This window comes from Dipodomys spectabilis, unplaced genomic scaffold (assembly GCF_019054845.1).
Source record: "Dipodomys spectabilis isolate Male_0828 unplaced genomic scaffold, ASM1905484v1 ptg000436l, whole genome shotgun sequence".
NCBI lineage: Eukaryota > Metazoa > Chordata > Mammalia > Rodentia > Heteromyidae > Dipodomys > Dipodomys spectabilis.
In genome coordinates this window covers 298,315-316,890 of record NW_024871113.1, presented here as the reverse complement: position 1 = coordinate 316,890, position 18,576 = coordinate 298,315, and the positions used below count along the sequence as shown (strand labels likewise).

General features: G+C 43.0%; 1 protein-coding gene across 1 annotated transcript in view; it reads left to right on the top strand.

Annotated features, from left to right (window-relative positions):
* The first annotated feature begins 2,146 nt into the window (after positions 1-2,146).
* Hpse (heparanase) overlaps positions 2,147-18,576 on the top strand; it is a 42,661-nt gene continuing 26,231 nt past the window's right edge. Inside the window, exons 1-3 of the mRNA XM_042668465.1 lie at positions 2,147-2,470; positions 10,138-10,283; positions 12,866-12,991. Of these exons, the coding sequence (XP_042524399.1) occupies positions 2,241-2,470; positions 10,138-10,283; positions 12,866-12,991 (502 nt within the window). The 5' untranslated portion in view covers positions 2,147-2,240. The remainder of the gene's footprint in view (positions 2,471-10,137; positions 10,284-12,865; positions 12,992-18,576) is intronic.

The following is an 18,576-nucleotide window of genomic DNA, read 5'->3' as shown; positions in this document are numbered from 1 at the left end:
ATCATATGAGTAATAGAATATAGACCATACTGGTCCACATTTCACAATATTTACAAATATTAAACTTAGAAAACTTACCGTGATTCAGTTTTAAAATCATCTAGATATTCCAAAGACATTGCCCTGATTTTTGTCCCATGAGAATTAGAGACAGGATATAAGATAGATGTACAATCCATGTCCTGAAAAGTTAAAAAAAAAAGTGCTTTGTCTTCTGTTTTCCTCTTCTACTCTGCTGCCTTATATTTGTGCTGTGTGTGTGTGTGTGTGAGAGAGAGAGAGACAGAGACAGAGACAGAGAAAGAGAAAGAGAGAGGTTGTATATCATTATTGCAAGATAGAAATCTGATACAAGTTGCAAAATTATGCATTTAATTTTAAGTTGCTTACAGACAGATTGATGCAAATTAAATTTTTCAAAACAATCCATTTTTTGTTTTATTGGTGGTGCAATCTAAGCATATGTGGGTCATTTGTTTACTCAACAGCTACTTATTGATGTCTTCTAAGTGCATAGTGTCAGACATGAGTTATGGCTAGCATTGTGCATAAGACAAACCCAACCTCCAGCAGTTGAGGCCAGTGCTGAGCAACATCACAACACTCACAAATGTGGTCAACCCTACTATGCTCAGTGTGTCTCCTGCCAGCAGGAGGTGCACAGAAAAGCTTCCTTCAGGAAATTGTCAGCAAGGACAGGCTGCCATCTGCTCGGGGATGTGCAAGTACATTCACATGTCAGTTCTGACACATGGACAAGTTATTGTCTCAAGACTTGGGGCTCTCTGTATGGAAGGAGGCAGCTCTGTACCTGACAGGGTTGCTGTGGAAATGAGATGGAGCACAGGTAAATGCCTGTCCCAGATGTGCATATATATATATATATATATATATATAGAGAGAGAGAGAGAGAGAGAGAGAGAGTACATATATGTACATATATGTATATAATGTGTCTGTCTGTATTTATATACACACACACATATATATGTATTAGGCACATATGTCCTCAGTTTTGATGTCCCAGGACTCAATACTCTAAGGCTCCACTAAGTACTGTTTTCAGGAGACACTGCTAAAGAATGTGTGTGTGTGTGTGTGTGTGTGTGTGTGTGTGTGTGTGAGTGTGTGTGTGTGTGTGTGAGTGCTGGTATTGGGACTGAAACTCAGGGCCTTGTGCTCTCCCTTAGCTTTTTCACTCAAGGCTGGTACTCTACCATTTGAGCTACAGCTCCACTTCTGGCTTTTTTGATGGTTAATTGGAGATCAGAATAGCTCGAATTTGTCTGCCCAGGTTTAACAACGGTCTCAGCTCCTTCTCCTTCTCCTTCTCCTCCTTCTCCTTCTCCTTCTCCTTCTCCTTCTTCTTCTTCTTCTTCTTCTTCCTTCTCCTCCTTCTCCCTTCTCCTCCTCCTCCTCCTTCTTCTCCTCCTCCTCCTCTTCTTCCTCCTCCTCCTTCTCCTTCTTCCTCTTCCTCCTCCTCCTCCTCTCCCTCCCCTTCCCCCTCCTCCTCCTCCTCCTTTTTTCTTCTTCTTCCCCACTCCCCCTGGGTAGCAGCACCACCTTCCCCCCCATCCTCTCCCCCCTCCTCCCCCCTCCCTAACCCCACTCCCCCACCGTAAAGTATTTTTTGGGGCGCTGATCTCTTTATAGCTGCAGTCTAAGCTACCTGACAACCACTTTCCCGGGCAGAGGGCTCAGGGTCCCCGCCCCGCCCCGCCCCTGCCCCCCCCCCCCCGGGGTTTTGACAGGCTCCTGTGACACAGTGTTTGAGGCCAGCTGCGAAGGGAAGCCCAGAACACTCCACCGGAGGCTTTCCTGCAGGGTCCGAACAGGCGTCTGGCGCCACCTAGACGGGACCGGGCCGAGGGTGGAACGCGCACCGCCGTGCGACCTGGGGGCGCGGAGACCGGAGCTGAGCGCGGCTCCCGGGGTGTCCGCGCCCCAGGCCTCCCGGGAGCTTGGACCTCGGCCACCTCCGCGCCCTTCGGAGGGGTGTGGACGTGACCGCCCCGCCGGGGAGGGGGAAGGCTGCGAGGAAATGGGAGTGACGCCAGGGGCAGGGCGGGGAGCGGGGAGGGGAGCGGAGGGGAGGGATGGAGGGCGCAACGGGAGGGGTGAGCGGGCGCCAGCCGCGGAGGACCGGACGGGAGGACAGGACCGGGGGACCGGAGGACGGGGCAGGAGGAAGTGCGGGATCTCCCCGGTGACCCGCGGGCGGAACCGCCAGGTGCGCCGGGATGCGTGTGTCCGCCCCGCCGGGGCTGCGGCTGCTGCTGCTCCTGGGTCCCCTGGGCCCGCTGGGTGCCCTCTGCGCCCCGGGCGCCCCGGCGGGACCCGCGCAGGCCGAGGACCTGGCGGAGCTGCAGTTCTCCACCGAGCGGCCGCTGCACCTGGTGAGCCCCGCGTTCCTGTCCTTCACCATCGACGCCAACCTGGCCACCGACCCGCGCTTCCTCACCTTCCTGGGGTAAGCTCGGGCCCCCGGGTCCCGTCCCCTCGCCGGTCCTCCCCACGCCGCGCCGGCCAGGCCGGCCACTCCTCCCTCTTCTGCACGGAGATAACTTTACCTCGAGTCTTAGGAGCCGCCACCTCCGGGCGCCCAGCCAGCCCTGCCCGAGCAGCCTTCCTCTTTCCCTGCCTCCATTCCAGCCCTCAGTGGCTGAGCTCCAACTTAGCACAGGTAGTAATACAAGGGATATTTGGAAAGGAGACCTGTCAACCCGCCTCAGCACTTCCTGAGGAGTAGGGGACCCGGGTAAGCCAAGGCTAGGACTTGCCTAAAATCGGGGATCAGGAGGATTTTACATTTATAAAGAAGAAGTATTATTCTTTTGCATATATATATATGTATATATATATATATATATATATATAGGACTTGCCTAAAATCATGGATCAGGAGGATTTTACATTTATAAAGAAGTATTATTCTTTTGTATATATATATATATATAGGACTTGCCTAAAATCGGGGATCAGGAGGATTTTACATTTATAAAGAAGTATTATTCTTTTGCGTATATATATATATGTATATATATGTGTATATATATATGTGTATATATATGTGTATATATATATATATACACACACACATATATATATATATATATATATATATATATATATATGTTGTGATTTAGGAGACTACAGCAGTAACTCACAGAACCCTAATAAAAAGATGTCTCCCAACTGGGTTATAATTTGTGTGTGTGTGTGTGTGTGTGTGTGTGTGTGTTAGAGAGACTCTAAGACTGACCAGGGGCTTCAGTACCAATCCCAGGTCATCGAGGCCACATAAACTTCCAAAGAGGATCATGTGTTTTGTTGTTTTAAGACAGGGTTTCATGATGCAGCCCAGGCTGGCCTTGAACTCTATCCTCCGGCTTCAGCACTCCAGTGCTGAGTGCTGGTATTACTGGTTTGTATCCCCATGTCCCACTGCTCTCCCACATCTGTACCAATCCATTACCCAGTGTCAGAGACCAGGACACCATCAAGTTCCCTTGCCAATTTCACAGGTAGCTTTATGGCAGTTAGACCCCCCCCTCCCCCACTTGACTCCTAAGGATGGTAAGCTGGGTGAGTTGGTTTTTACAGGCTGCGTGGCCACTCCAAGCCCTGGTGGAATAGGCTTCCTAGAACTTGCCACATTATGAGGACATGAGGGGATAATAAATACTTGGATAAATGTTCTACTTAGAATATTTGTGCTGATTTTCTTCCTGGGAAATGGTGTTTGCCAGTTTTCTGTTTCTTTCCACAGTAGCTAACTTTTCTCTTGTCTTCAGCCAGTGGCTGTCAAGAATTTCCTTGTAGGGAGGAGTCCTGTTTTTGCCTTTCCTAAGAAGCTGACTCCAGGCTTCAGCTGGCTGGGGGATGGGAAGACTGGTGACTTGTTGAACCACAAACCTCCAGATCTGAGAACCCCAGGGTAGGGCTGGGGCATAAGGGAAGTACATCACTAAAACCAGAAGGGTAAAGAAGAACTCAGAGGCCTCAAGTCCTCTGCATCAGCAGGCTGAGACTTACTCCCCACCCCCCTACCCCAAGGAGTAGTGGAGATTGCTCTTTAGAAAGACCCATCTCACAGAGAAACCCTGTGGTGTGACTTTCAGGGTCACCTGCTCAAGGAGCAGTCCTGCTCACCTCAATTAACTAGTACCCCCACACTGAACACACTGCCCTTCCTACATACCTACCTCACAGCTTTTGGTAGAGCTTTCAGTCATTTGTCCTTGCCTGTGGCAATGCGATAGATACACGGGAGTTTGATGAGGTTGGGTTTTTTGTTTTGTTGCTGCTGTTCATTTGTTCTCTGGTTTACAAAGCAATTCATTCTTTTACATACTGTTTCCTCCCCTCTGGGCTCTTCTGGTCCCTTCTGTAGAAGAGGCTGGCACCCTTTTCTGAGCTCAGACTCTACTCCCTCCTTAGGGTCTGAGGATCCCCTGTCCCCAGAGTGGTTATTGTCCTTCTCAGCATAGCCCAGCCATCTCCGACAATGATATTAACTAAAATGAATGTCTGTCCAGAGTAGAGAAGGGTAAGATGGGAGTTTTATCCCAGTTCCTCAAAAGTAGAGATGTGTGGGCTAGGATGGTAAGGGCTGAGTTGCTGAGCTTTGGAGTTTGGGACGATACAAACAGCTGGACCTTAAAGCCATGCCATTGCCAATCCTATCACAAGCTCCTTCCAGCTGGTGATTCCTCTAGGCCCTGCCACTATGGTCATCCTCATTTTAAGAGTGAAAACTAGCCAGGTTCTGGAGCCTCAGGCCTGTAATCCTAGTTACTCAGGAGGCTGAGATTTGAGGGTAAAGGTTCCAAGCCAGCCCAGGCAGGAAAGTCCACGAGACTCTTATTTCCAGTCTACAACAACAAAAGCCTGAAGTCAAGCTGTGGCAGAGTTCTAGCCTTGAGCAAAAAAACAAACTAAAACTCAGGGGCAGTGCCTAGGCCCAAAGTTCAAGCCCCAGATCATGTGTGCAACCTCCCCGCCCCCCAAGAGTGAAAAAACCCAAGCACCGGTGCAATTAAATAATTTGGCCATGGTCAAGCAGAAGCAGATCAAATTTTAATTACAGTGAAAACTGTACATGAAAAAGAAAAGAAAATTGGTATTTATTTATTTTTGTCGGTCGTGGGGCCTGAACTCTGGGCCTGGGTGTTGTCCTGAGCTCTTCAGCTCAAGGCTAGTGCTCTAACACTTGAGACACAGCACCACTTCCAGCCTTTTCTGTTTATGTGGTGCTGAGGAATCGAACCCAGGGCTTCATGCATGCAAGACAAGCACTCTACCACTGAGCCACCTTCCCAGCCCTGGTTTTTACTTTTTAAAGAAAATGGTGAAAAGCATATTAAGAAAGATTGTTGGAGAGCAAATTAAGAGACTGATATAATGAAGAGAACCATTCGTTTGAGGCAGGAAAACACAGCCCAAACCTATACAATAAGTCAAAGGAAGCTAAAGCAAATGTAACCAGAGCCTGGCTCTGGCTTCTCAGAATGTCAAACAGATTTATCACATGTTTGCAACCAGAGAACATAGGTGCACAAAACTTAAATGCCATTGATAGAACATTCTAGAACTGGAAAGAGCATTTTTTTTTTTTTTTGTCTGTCGTGGGGGCTGAACTCAGCCTGAGCGCTGTCCCTCAGCTCTTCAACTTAAGGCTAGCACCTTACCACTTGAGTCACAGTGTCACTTCCAGCTTTTTTTCTGCTTATGTGGTGCTGAGGAATCGAACCCAGAGCCTCATGCATGTGAGGCAAGCACTCTACCACTGAGCCAACTTGCCAGCCCCTGGAAAGAGCATCTTTTAAATTTCTCTTCCCAGACAGACTTAACAAACCAGTCAAAATACATTTTTAGCTGGCTTTATGCAGAACACCAAAGAGGCCCAAGTCCTAGAAATATTACATAAAAAAGAAATAAGATATGAGACTTATATGCAAGGCACTTGAATGTCCTAGAGGTCATATATTTACATAAAAAAGGTAAAACAAAATGGATGATAGTTAAAATATTTCATTTAACTCCATTTACCCAAAATATCATTTCATTTTGTAATCATCGTAAAAGCTTTAATGAGATATTTAAAGCTTCTATTTGCCTGGCTGGGAAGGTAGCTCAGTGGTAGAGTGATTGCCTGTCATGCATGAGGCCTTAGGTTTGATTCCTCAGCACCACATAAACAGAAAAAGCCAGAAGTGGCGCTGTGACTCAAGTGGTAGAGTGCTAGCCTTGAGCTGAAAATCGCAGGGACAGCACTCAGGTCCAGATTTCAGGCCCCACCACCAGCAAAAAAAAAAAAATTCTATTTCTCAAACCATGCCTCCAGAATCTGGTGTTTGGGATGCTCAGTTCAGATTGATTACTTCTCACATAGTCTGTGGTCACCTTGTTAGTGTGCAGCTCTGTGCTTGAGTTAAGGCATGCGCGCGCGCGCACACACACACACACACACACACATACACACAACCATAATTTACCCACACGAAGTAGAACAACACATTGAGAGTAGATAGAGACATTGTAAGTACTAAAGGGCAAAAAAGGAGCCAGACATCAATGGTTCATGCCTGTAATCCTAGCTATTCAGGAGACTGAGATCTGAGGATCACAGTTCAAAGCCAGCCCAAGCAGACAAATCCATGAGACTCTTGCCTCCAATTAGCTATCAAAAAGCCAGAAGTAGAACTAGCTCATGGTAGAGTGTTAACCTTGAGCAAAATATCTAAAGGAAAGTACCCAGATCTTGAGTTCAAGTCCTAGTACTGGGGCACTCTCTCTCTCTCTCTCTCTCACACACACACACACACACACACAGAGCAAAAATGATCTTGAAATTATCAGTATTAATAATATAGTTGTGCTTGCTTTTCCCAGGAATTTGCTTGCTTTTCTTCAGCAAAGTTCATTTCTTTTGGCCAGCATGAAAAATAATTATTAATAATAGCTTCCAATTATTAGATTCCCACATCTTCAGTGACAGTTACTTTTCATATTTTGCAAATGAAGATGTGTGTGTGTGTGAAAGAGAGAGACTTGAATTCAAGTCCTGTCCAACACTCTTGCTTAACTTTTTCCTTTAAGGCTAGCTATTCTGCCACCTGAGCCACACCTCCACTTTGCTATACATTTGGAAAAGCCCTTATTTTATTCATATTAAGGGCATGTGTTTTGTTTGTTGTTGCTAGTAGGATTTGAGCTCAGCGCCTTGAAGCAGGCACACTCTACCACTTGAGCCATGCCCTTGTCCTAAACATACAATTTGGTAACTGATGGTGTAAAGAGTCACACGTCTTCTACATGCCTACTTCTGGCAGAAATAACCTTGGCTGAAGAGAAACAGAGAACAGAACACTCACAAGTCTGACCCTTGAGGGGTGCTGCCCCCTCCTTTATTAAGTGCTCAGCAATTGCTTCCCTCCTTTCCACTGTACTCCCTGGAGTCTTTGGCTTGGTAGCCCTGCTCTGCCCCTTCGCAGAATATTCCTCCGCCCCCTCAATTTAGCTAAGCCCTTCTCTAAGACATCCCTGCTCTTATGGAACTTTTGGCTACAAGCTACACTTTCTTCCATTCCATTCCTTTCTCTGTTTCCCAGCACGCCTTCTAGACATTTGAATACAGATGGTCGCCATCTCCAGTTCTTCATCCCCACGTTATTTGGTCATCTGTAGTATGTTGTGATGGAGCTAGCGTGGACCAGATCATGAGTTGTGTGTGAATTTCTTCTTAATCTGTCCAGCAACATCATGCTAGGATCATGAAAAGAGATGTTGGGAATATTTACACCAGGGAAACTGGAAAACACTAAAATTCAGGGCCTTGTTCCTGGGAAGTGGTTCATTAGCATATGCTTTACTCCATCTTAGTCAGCTAAGGACATAAATATCTCCTCATTCTCTCTCCTCTCTCCTCTCTCTCTTTCTCTCTCTCTCCTTTTCTTTATCTTTAAGTACTGGTCCAAAAGGTTTCAATTAATAAATAATAAATCACCCTTTTCATTGCTCTCCCTCACCTTCCCTTCAAGTTACCTGATACCATTTTTAAATATTTGTCTGCACCCTCCCTCCTTGACCCCCAATTCTCTTGATCACAACTAACCTTCTGATATCTGAAAATTCAGATTCAATCCTCCCATTCTTGGAGCACAGCTTGCCCTGGCAGCTCCTTCGTTTCATGGGAGAAGCAAGTTCTCATCACAATTCTTGTCCTAAGGCTCTTCGCTGCATGGCCTCGTCCCCTCCCCACTTCTTCTGTATCTGATTTGGGTTTGTGGATTTATCACCCAAGTCCCTCCTGCTCTAATAACCCCAAGCCTCTGTCACGTTGTTATTCAAACTCCAACCCATAGTCTAACCATATTTTCTTCCTTTGAAATCTACAGGATGTCCCCCAAATGGAAATAACATTACTTCATGTTTACCCAAATTAATACACCATCCCTGCCTTTTGTGCCATAGATAAGCAACTTTCACACACAAAACATGAAAACACCTGCAGATTATTATTACTTTTTTTTCTCTAACAAACTGGAAATGGTTTTTGCTGCAGCTGCTATTATGCATTCTTTTGTGGCTGTAGGTATTTTCCCCTTTTCTTTTTTCTGTGTCTGACTGAAATACTGCCTTTGGTCAATTTTGTTTTTATAGAAAGTTTTACAGCTGTATTAAATCTGGCTTTTGTCAGAGGACATCAATATTGTAGTCTCACAACACAAAAATATTCCACTGCAAAAGACACAAACAAAAAGATCCTTAAAACCAAAACTTGGAAACACATGATTGCTTTTATGCAGCAGCAACCATAGCATGAAGTCTTAATTTGATTTTGTTCAGAAAACAATTCTTGTCTGACCTCCACTTGCCCTTTTATCAAGCTGGCCTCCCTAATCATTCACTTAACAACAAGTATTTATTACAGACGATCTGTATGCCAGGCATTTGTCTGAAGTAATGGAGAGTGTCCTATAAGTCACACAAGATTTGGATCTCGTGAAGGCTACATCAAGGGTGGTAATGGCTGGAACAGATAAACCAAGGAAGCTGACTTCAGAGAGGGGTGAATGCTCTCTCTGTAGGAAATAAACCAGGAGATTCAGAAGTGGTGGAGCCACTGGAGGTGATGGTGCTACTGGAGGTGATAATCTGTATCTCTAGCACCAGGCTATGGTCCTCAGGTACCTGACCCAGGCCATCTTTCAATGCTATAGTAACTTTTCCATGTATGATTCCCTTTTCTTGAGGAACATCAATCTCTTGCTTACAGTGACTAGCTACACAAATCTAAACAACTGTCCTCTATCATCAAACGTAAGTGAGATGCCAAGGACCAGAGTGCCGGCCAGCCAAAAGCAAGGAACAGGACCGGGCCTGAGTGACTCTCTGAGGAAGTTCCTCATGTCTGCTTTGGGGCAAGGTCTTAGGACCTATGGCGACTTACTCACTTTATATTCAGGATCCCCTAGTCTAGCTGTGTCGTCTGAGTTCCACACACACAGGGCCAAGGGCTGGGTGGAGACATCATCTTTGGTGTACTATTAGCATCTCACACTCTACAATGTTTAATTCCTTCTCCTCCTCTTTCATCCTTATCTGCAATGCATCACCTGTTCTTCATTTCAGTAAGTGATGTTACTATCTTCTAAGGTACTTCCTAAGTCTAACACTTGACTCCTTCTCCACATAGAATTATTTACCAAACCAATTTTTTCCACATGTTTTCCCATCCTTTCTAAGCAAGATAACTAAAAGTTAAGAGATACATTTACTTAAGAGAGGAGGTGCATTCCTGTAATCATATCCTTTGAGATTGTCATTTCAAGACCAATCTGAGCTATAAGATGAAACCTTGTTTCAAAAAACTGAAAATCGGGGCTGGGAAGGTGGCTCAGTGGTAGAGCACTTGCCTTGCATGCATGAGGCCCTGGGTTCAATTCCTCAGCACCACATAAGCAAAAAGAAAAAAAAAAGCCGGAAGTGGCTCTGTGGTTCAAGTGGTAGAGTGCTAGCCTTGAGCTGAAGAGCTGAGGGACAGCGCCCAGGCCCAGAGTTCAGGCCCCATGACTGGACCCAAAAAATTGAAAATCAATAATAGTGGTACATTCTATCTTGTCTTCCAAACAGTTCTCCAAAGCTTCGCACTTTGGCCAGAGGTTTGTCTCCTGCATACTTGAGATTTGGTGGCACCAAAACAGACTTTCTCATTTTTGATCCTAAGAAAGAACCAACCTTTGAAGAGAGAAGTTACTGGAAGTCTCAAGTCAACCAGGGTAAAACTTTTTAAAGATCATATTTTTTAGTTACTAGTGTCAATCTTAAAGGTTATAGATCATGCACACAATTAATAAGAGATAAAGGATTACCTCCCCCCCTCCCCCAACCCTTAAGCTGACTTGTGGAGAAGACCAAACAAAAAGAAGAAACTGTGGGCAGGTTTCCTTATTGATTTTTTTTATGACCATGAGACTTCACAGAAAAGCATGTTTGGCAGAAATGGAGTTATAAATAAATACAACAGAGGTTAGTGCTGAAGGACAGAGCTGCCAGGAAGGAGCATGTGGGTAGATAGACATCAAACTGAAGGGAGTATTTCTAGTTTCTGAGACTTTACTCATTATGCATATCACCTGAGGGAAGTTGGAATATTTCGGTCCCTAGACTCACCCTACCTTCTGACTTTAGCACGCTTGTCAGATGATTCTGATATTTGAAGTCTATGGGGGGCTGGAAATAGGGCTCAAGTTGGCCCAACTGCAAAGGCCTGAGTTCAAATTCTTAGGCCCCAAATTCAAATTCCCTTACCACCAAAGAAAAGTCTCTGAGCTTCATCTGAGAAACCTGTTCTTTGGTGTCAAGAGTATTTGTCCTAAAACTTTCAGGAATGTTAACAGACATTAAATAGTTAAATCAATAGCCAGACAATTATTAAATACACTGTAACATTGTTGACCTATAATGATAATTATATAATATGCATATTAACTGTAGGAATTATTTCCTCTATTATATATTTTCTTTTTATTTATTTTCTTCCGTTAGAAAGTACAGCAGCTACTCAGATGTTGGGCTGGAATTAGCAGAGTAGTAATTAGGAAATTTGGAAACAGGCAAGAGGGTTCTCTTTGAATAATACTTGGAATAGTTCATTACCACTTGGCATTTCCTCACTCATTGTATACTTCAAAATGTCTCTTGAGTTCCAACAGGAAATGGTCCTTTCCACATTTTTATTCATTATCCCGGTGGGGAGTGGAGGGTGGGGGGGAGGGACACTGGGATTAGCCCAGCTCCTCTGAAACATCCTTTGTTAGCACAGGGATGGAAGAGGCACTTGCCTGGTAGGGCCCTGCTTCCCAGGAAGGAAGTCATTGGCCAGTCAGCTGGCTTTGGCAGCCAGGGCCTGGATGCCCTGCTGCCTTGTGATAAGGAAATGCATACTTCCTGACAGGATAGTGGTGGGGTTTTCTAAGTGCACATTCTGTGGTCCCTCAATCCTGGATACTTCTGAATTTAAATACAGAAAAGCTAGCTAAGTGTGGTGGCTCAAGCCTACCTATTCAGGAAGTGAAGACCTGCAGGAAGAAAACCTTGAACAAGGTTCAAGGTCAGCCCAGGCAATAAGTTCATGAAACTTCATCTCAACCAATTAAAGAAAAAAGCTTTGCTCAGTGCTATCCTATCATCCCAGTGATGCAGAAAACAGAAACTGGAGGATCACAGTCTGGGCTCACCTGACACAAATGCAAGACCCTGTTTATAAAAAAAAAAATCATTAAATCATATGAGTAGTAGGGAATTGGGGTAAAATGGGAGATGATTGAGGATGAGCATGGTACAAGTAGTTTGCATGTATGAAAACAGAGCCTCTTGAAATTGTTTTAGGAAAGGAGAAAAGTTGTTTTAGCTAAGGAAAGTATAGAGGGGGTGAGATTGTTCTAGGTACTTCATATCCATATGTGGAAAGATAGCAATGAATCCCCCATTGTACCACTAATGTACATTAATAAAAATATTTTGAATTTAAGGAAAGAAAGATAGCAAGCAAAAAGGGCTAAAGGCATGGTTCTAGTGATACAGCAGTCCTGAGTTCGAACCCCAGTACCATAAAAATAAATAAAAAGAGAGGAGAGGAGAAGAGGAGGAGAAGGAGATGGAGATGGAAGAGAAGGAGGAGGAAAAGGAGGAGGAGAGGAAGAAGATTCTTGCCTGATCCTCATTTCAGTGAGAGAAAATCACCACAAGGCAGATATGATCTATCACACCCGTGTTGGCATTTGGGGATGTTGTTTTGTTTGCTAAATAGCCAAATTAGGCCTTGAACACACAATCTTCCTGTTTTATCCTCCCAAGTGCTGGGATTATAGGAAGGTACCACCTGACCCAGCTGTATTTTGAAAATAGACCATAAAAGAGCTGAACTGTTTCTTTCTTTCTGAATTACTAAATAAATGAAAATCATGGGGAGGGAAAGCGGGAGAAAACGAGGAAGAGGGTAATACTGTTCAACAAGAAATGTACTCATTTCCTTAGGTAACTGTAACCCCTCTGTACATCACCTTTACAATCAAATTTAAAAATTAATGAAAGTCGTGTCTGATATCCCACATCTGGTATATGGCCAATATTTCTTAGGAGAAAAACGACCTGCACTTTGATTTTTGGGGTGAGTGATTAGCTAAGCTTAGCACATGGAACAGAATAAATCTTTCTCTGACCTCATACTTAATAATCAGAACCTTACTTATTCTGCTTTGACCACATAGTAACTAAGCAAATGCGTTAAGTAAATATGTGTACAGGATTTCAGCTTCCTTGCTGTAGAAATGTTTTCACTTCTCTTTTCCACTTGCAGATATTTGTAAATTTGGATCCCTCCCCTATGAGGTGGAGAAAAGGCTACAGTTGGAGTGGCCCTTCCAGGAGCAGAGGCTGCTCAGAGAACAGTACCAGAAAGAGTTCAAGAACAGCACCTACTCAAGTAAGGAATGGGGCTGCCACAGGCCTTCCAGTCACAAAGAGCCTTGGGTTAGCTACACTTGGAGTGTACCTTGAGGCAGTTGTGCAAAACTCTCCAATGCAATATTGTCAGGAGTTCATGGGGGTGCTAAGAGAGGCCGAGGTACAGCTCAGTGGTAGAGCACACAGGTGTAGGCCTTGGGTTCAATAACCAGCATGGTAAAAAGAAGAGTAACTAGGAAATCTTGAGCACAGATCTTCTAGATTTTTCCATGTTTTCTAACTTTGCCTATTAGTTTCAGAATAAACATCTTCTAGAACTTGGCCTCTTAGTTTCAGAGTAAGCTGCAGCCATCAATCAATTATAAATGAGTGCTGGCCTTTACTACTCTCAAGAACTAGAGAGTCAAGCAGGAAGATATTCCTCATGTAAAAAGTCATTTGTACTTTGTCCATCCCCCCCCCAGAAGTAACTCAGAAAATCCCAGATTTGAAATCCTACCAAATCCAATTATGTGTTCATCAGATTAGGGATGTTTAGTTGGTAATGTCTGTGTAAATATACCAAAGTTTAAAGAACTCTGAAATCTGAAATGCACCTGATCCTAAGCATTTCAGATAAGAGCGAGTCATACTGTAAGTTGACAAACAGCCTTGGTCAGGGCAGCCTAAGTCATACCAGACAATTAGGAGGTAGAAATTAGGCCAGTTCATAACCTTGCAATGACCTGTGAATATTCAGATCTTGGCCACCAGGCACTTTTTCTTTCCTCTTTGGTTTTTACCAGGACTCACTCAACCAAGACATTTATTTCCACTCACCGAAAGATTTCCAGTCTTCCAAACAGAATGACATGTCCTACAGGGCTTTAATGCAAATGAAACAAGCATTCTAGAACTTTGAATTACATTTTTCTTTAAATGCTGATGTTTTATGACATTGCTCAGGGTCCCTGTTAAGGGAATGCTTGCTCAGATACTCTGAAACTGTCTTCTTTCATATGCTAGAAAAGACATTATCTTGACTTGGCTTATTTAGGTTAGTTTGTGTGTGTGTGTGTGTGTGTGTGTGTGTGTGTGTGTGTGTGGCTCTAGTATGGGGTTTGATCTCAGGGTGGGGTCCTGTCCCTTAACTTTGCTGCTCAGAGTTGGCACTCTCTATCACTAGAGCCACAGCTCCACTTCCAGCTATTTGGTGGCTAACTAAAGATCACAATCTCATGGACATTCCTGCTCAGGCTGGCTTTGAACTGCAATCCTCAGAACTCAATCCCCAAGTAGCTAGGATTAGGTGTGAGCCACCAGTACCTAGCTATAGTATAAGCGTACTTTATCATGCCCTGCTTTACTGAACTCCACAGGTATCAGCAATTTTTCCAAATTAAAGGTTTATTGTAACTCTGCATCAAACAAGTTTTCCAGCACCATTTTTTCAAGAATGTGTACTACTTGTGTTGCATTTTGGTTGTGTGTGTGTGTGTGTGTGTGTGTGTGTGTTCTGGTACTAGGACTTGAACTCAGGGCCTTGCACTATTGCTTGACTTTTTCACTCAAGGCCTGCACTCTACCATTTGAGCCATACATACCTCTACCTCTGGCTTTTTTCTGGTTAATTGGAGATAAGGATCTTTTAAATATATTTGCCCAGCTGGCTTTAAGCCATAATTCTCAGATCTCAACCTCCTGAGTAAGATTATAGCTGTGAATGAGCTACCAATGTCCTGTTACAGTTTGGTGATTCTTGAAATACATCAACTCTTTCATTATTCTACCAGTTGTGGTAATCTGTGATCATCTCTTTGATGTTACTATTATATTGGGGGAACTATTAAACTATAAACCATAGCAAACTTGGGGACTGGGAATGTGGCTTAGTGATAGACTACTTGCCTAGCTTGCATGAACATCTAAGACATTCATAGCTGAAGAGGGAAAGTCAGTGACTGCTTTCAAAAGTTCTCTTGTTAGGGATTAATGCAGGTAACTTTTAAGTTGAAGCCAATGTTCAGCCAGCCCTCGAGAATCTATTCTGACCATTTTGTAAGCAGAACAACTAAGTCTGGATGACAGCACATCCACTCTAGAAAGGTTCGAAAACAAAATTCTTTCAAAATATTGTTGCTTATTGACAGCATATCTGGTCACCCAAGAGGCTCTGATGCAAATGCATAATGAGATAATGTAGTTTTGGGGCCTGCTAACTTAGGATTCATTCTAAGCACTGCTAACAATATTCTTGACCAATGGGAGGGCATCAACAGTAAGTTGGGCACCTGTGGTTCCTAGTAATCCTAGCTGCCCAGGAGGCTGAGATTTGAAGAATGGCAGTTTAAGGCCAGCTTGGACAGAAAAGTCCACTATACTTCATGTAAAAGTTAACCTGCAGAAAGCAGGGCTGGAGGTATGACCCAAGTGGTAGATTGCCAGCTAACCAGCAAACTTGAATCCAAACCTCATTACTGACTCCTCAACCCCTAAAATATCAATATAGCATAAGAATTTAGAAGAAGTTGACTCCAACTGTCATGGAATACATGGAGGGAATTAAGACTTCAGTGAAAGAAATAAATGAAGATGTGGTAGAAATAGCAAGAGAAGCAGAAATAGCAGAGGTGACTGAATTGCTGTGGTTACACGATAAAACATAAATGGATGAAGAATTGTGTCTATGGAAGAGCAAAGAAAGTTGATTTCTTGAGATGGAATCTACTCTTAGTGAAGATGCTGTAATGACTATTGACATGACAGGGATAAATTTAGACTATTACATAAACTTAGTTGATAAAACAGCCTCAGGGGTTCAGAGGATATATTCCAATTATGGAAGAGGCTCCTTTCTGGGTAAAGTGCTGTCAAACAGCATTGCATGCTACAGAGAAATCTGTCTCCAATGGAAGAGTCAATTGATGAAGTCAGCTTTATTGTTTTATTTTAAGAAATTACCATAGTCTCTCAACCATATCCTGATTGGTCCACAGCCATCAACATCTCAGAAAGCCCTCCGACAGGAAAATATTTTTAAAAATGATGACTTGCTGAAGGTTCAGGTGATCATTAGCCTTTCTTCTAGCCTGGGCACTGTCCCCAAGCTTTTTTGCTTAAAGCTAGCATTCTACCATTGAGCCACAGTTCCACTTCTGACGACTTTTTTGGTAGTTTGTTGGAAATCAGAGTCACAAGGTTTTCTTGCCTGGGCTGGCTTTAAACCTTGATCCTCAGATCTCAGCCTAGTGAAGCTAGGATTACAGGTGTGAGCCACCAGCACCTGGCTAACCATAACTTTTATAAATACTGGAAAAACAAAAAAAAAAATGTGTGACTTTTATTGCAATCAGTACGTCTGACACTGAGCTACAATATTTCCAAGGCATGCCTGGACAGTGATTAAAATAAATTATTTGTAAGGTACAGGTGACTCACATCTCTAATCCTAGCTACTCAGCAAGCTGAGATCTGGGGATTGCAATTCAAAGCCAACTTGAATAGGACAATCCAGAGACTCTTATCTTCAATTAACTACAAAAAGCTGGAAGTAGAGTTGTGGCTAAAGTAGTAGAGTGCCTTGAGTACAAAAGCTAAGCCCAGTGTTTGAGCCCTAGTACCAGCACCAAAATAAAATAAAATAAAAATCAAATAAATTATTTATCTTTGTAATGTTGGCTGTATACCAGCTGAACTTTAGTGTATTTTGTAGATTTTTAGTTTTTGCATATTTTTATAACTTACAAAAAAGTGGTGCATAAGGAATTAGAGAATAGATTACATGTTCACGGTTAACATAGTTTCCTATATTTTGGAGTTCTTAAGTGAAGAGGAAATGGTTCTGACATTTAATAAACATGATTTCTTGTTGAATTAAATTTGACATAATGCATGACCACTTCAGATCCCATTAAAAAATAACAGAGGGTTGTCACCAGTGACTCACTCTTATAATTTGTCTGGGAATGTGGCTCAATGGAAGAGTGCTTGCCTAGCATGCATGAAGCCCTGGGTTTGATTCCTCAGTACCACATACACAGAAAAAAGCCTGAAGTGGCACTGTGGCTCAAGTGGTAGAGAACTTTGAGTTTTGAGCCACAGGAGCTCAGAGACAGTGTCCAGGCTTGAGTGCAATCCCCATGACAAGCAAAAAAAAAAAAAGGAAAAAAAGAAAAAGAAAGAAAGAATGAAAGAAAGAAAGAAAGAAGGAAAACAAGAGAGAAAGAAAAAGAAAGAAAGAAAGAAAGAAAGAAAGAAAGAAAGAAAGAAAGAAAGAAAGAAAGCAAGAAAGCAAGCAAGCAAGCAAGCAAGCAAGCAAGCAAGCAAGAAAGAAAGAAAGAAAGAAAGAAAGAAAGAAAGAAAAAGGAAGGAAGGAAGAAAGAAAGGGGAAAAAAGATACTTAGGAGATTGAGATTGGGAGTATGTGATTCAAGACCAACAATAGCTGGTACTCAAGTGTGTGGCTTAATTTCAGCTGTGCAAAAACATAAATAGGAGGATCATGGTCCAGGCTGCCCTGGGCAAAAAAACAAGAACCTATCTCCAATATAACCAGAAAAAGCAGGACTGGAAGCATGTCTCAAAACAGTAGAGCATCTACCTAGCAAGCACGAAGTCTTGAGTTTAAACCAAGTACCACAAAAAGTAAATGAAGTAAAAATGCAGAAATGACAAGAAGTATGAGAGATCTACAGTAGTAAGTTTTTATTTGTTATAATTTGTTAGGAGAAGATCCTCTAATATTAGATAATCAATGGATTCCTGATTTTGGGAGGGATGGAGTCATAGTCAACATTTTACTAGTTTATCTTCAGTTTCTACCTTATATGATCTTCTTGTTACCAGTATAGTAGGTTTCCAACAATTTTACTGGCCTCTGTTACTTAGACCTTCCTAGTTCCTACAGCAGGGAATGCTCTTCCTTTGCCAATAGTGCTCCTGGGTGATTTATAACTCCAGTCACTCCACTGGCAATGCTACAGTGTATAACAAATACAGATGTTTTCTTTATATTGGGAAACGTTTGATCTCTTGTTTTTGAAGTTCTCAGTTTCAATCTGTTTGAAAAGGAAACATAGTTAGAAATCTACCATGTTCAACCTGAGTACTTAGTCATTATAGATGACAAATGCTTAAGAAGTTAGTAAGTGCTTCCCTTGTAGTTCTGATCTGTGGCTAAGGTAGGGATGGCTGTGTCTTGGGGAGTATCATTCAGTGGAAAAGAGAATGAGAAAGAGAGACAGACAGATAGGCAAAGTCTTCTATAGCAAGAATGTGTTCAGTGCTTGGTTAGTGGCTTGTCTGCCTTCACACAGCGTCCTGGAAGATACAGGCAAGTTTTCTAATCCCAAGTTCTGTTGGGTGTTATGTTCTACTTGAGTAGAAGATGACAAAACCAGTTGTCCTGAGAACATACTCACACCATAAACCCGTTTGGGCAGGAAACAAAGTAAAATTACAGGTGTCATTCTGGATGTCACCGTGGACAATAGTGTTCCCTTATTAAACTATAATTATATCTAATAAGCTAATGCCATGCTTTCCTTTCTTCTACCTCTTTCTCATTACTCCTCCCCAACACTCAGTCCTTCTGGATACTAGAGCTTCTTCTAGGGAAAGAGTCTC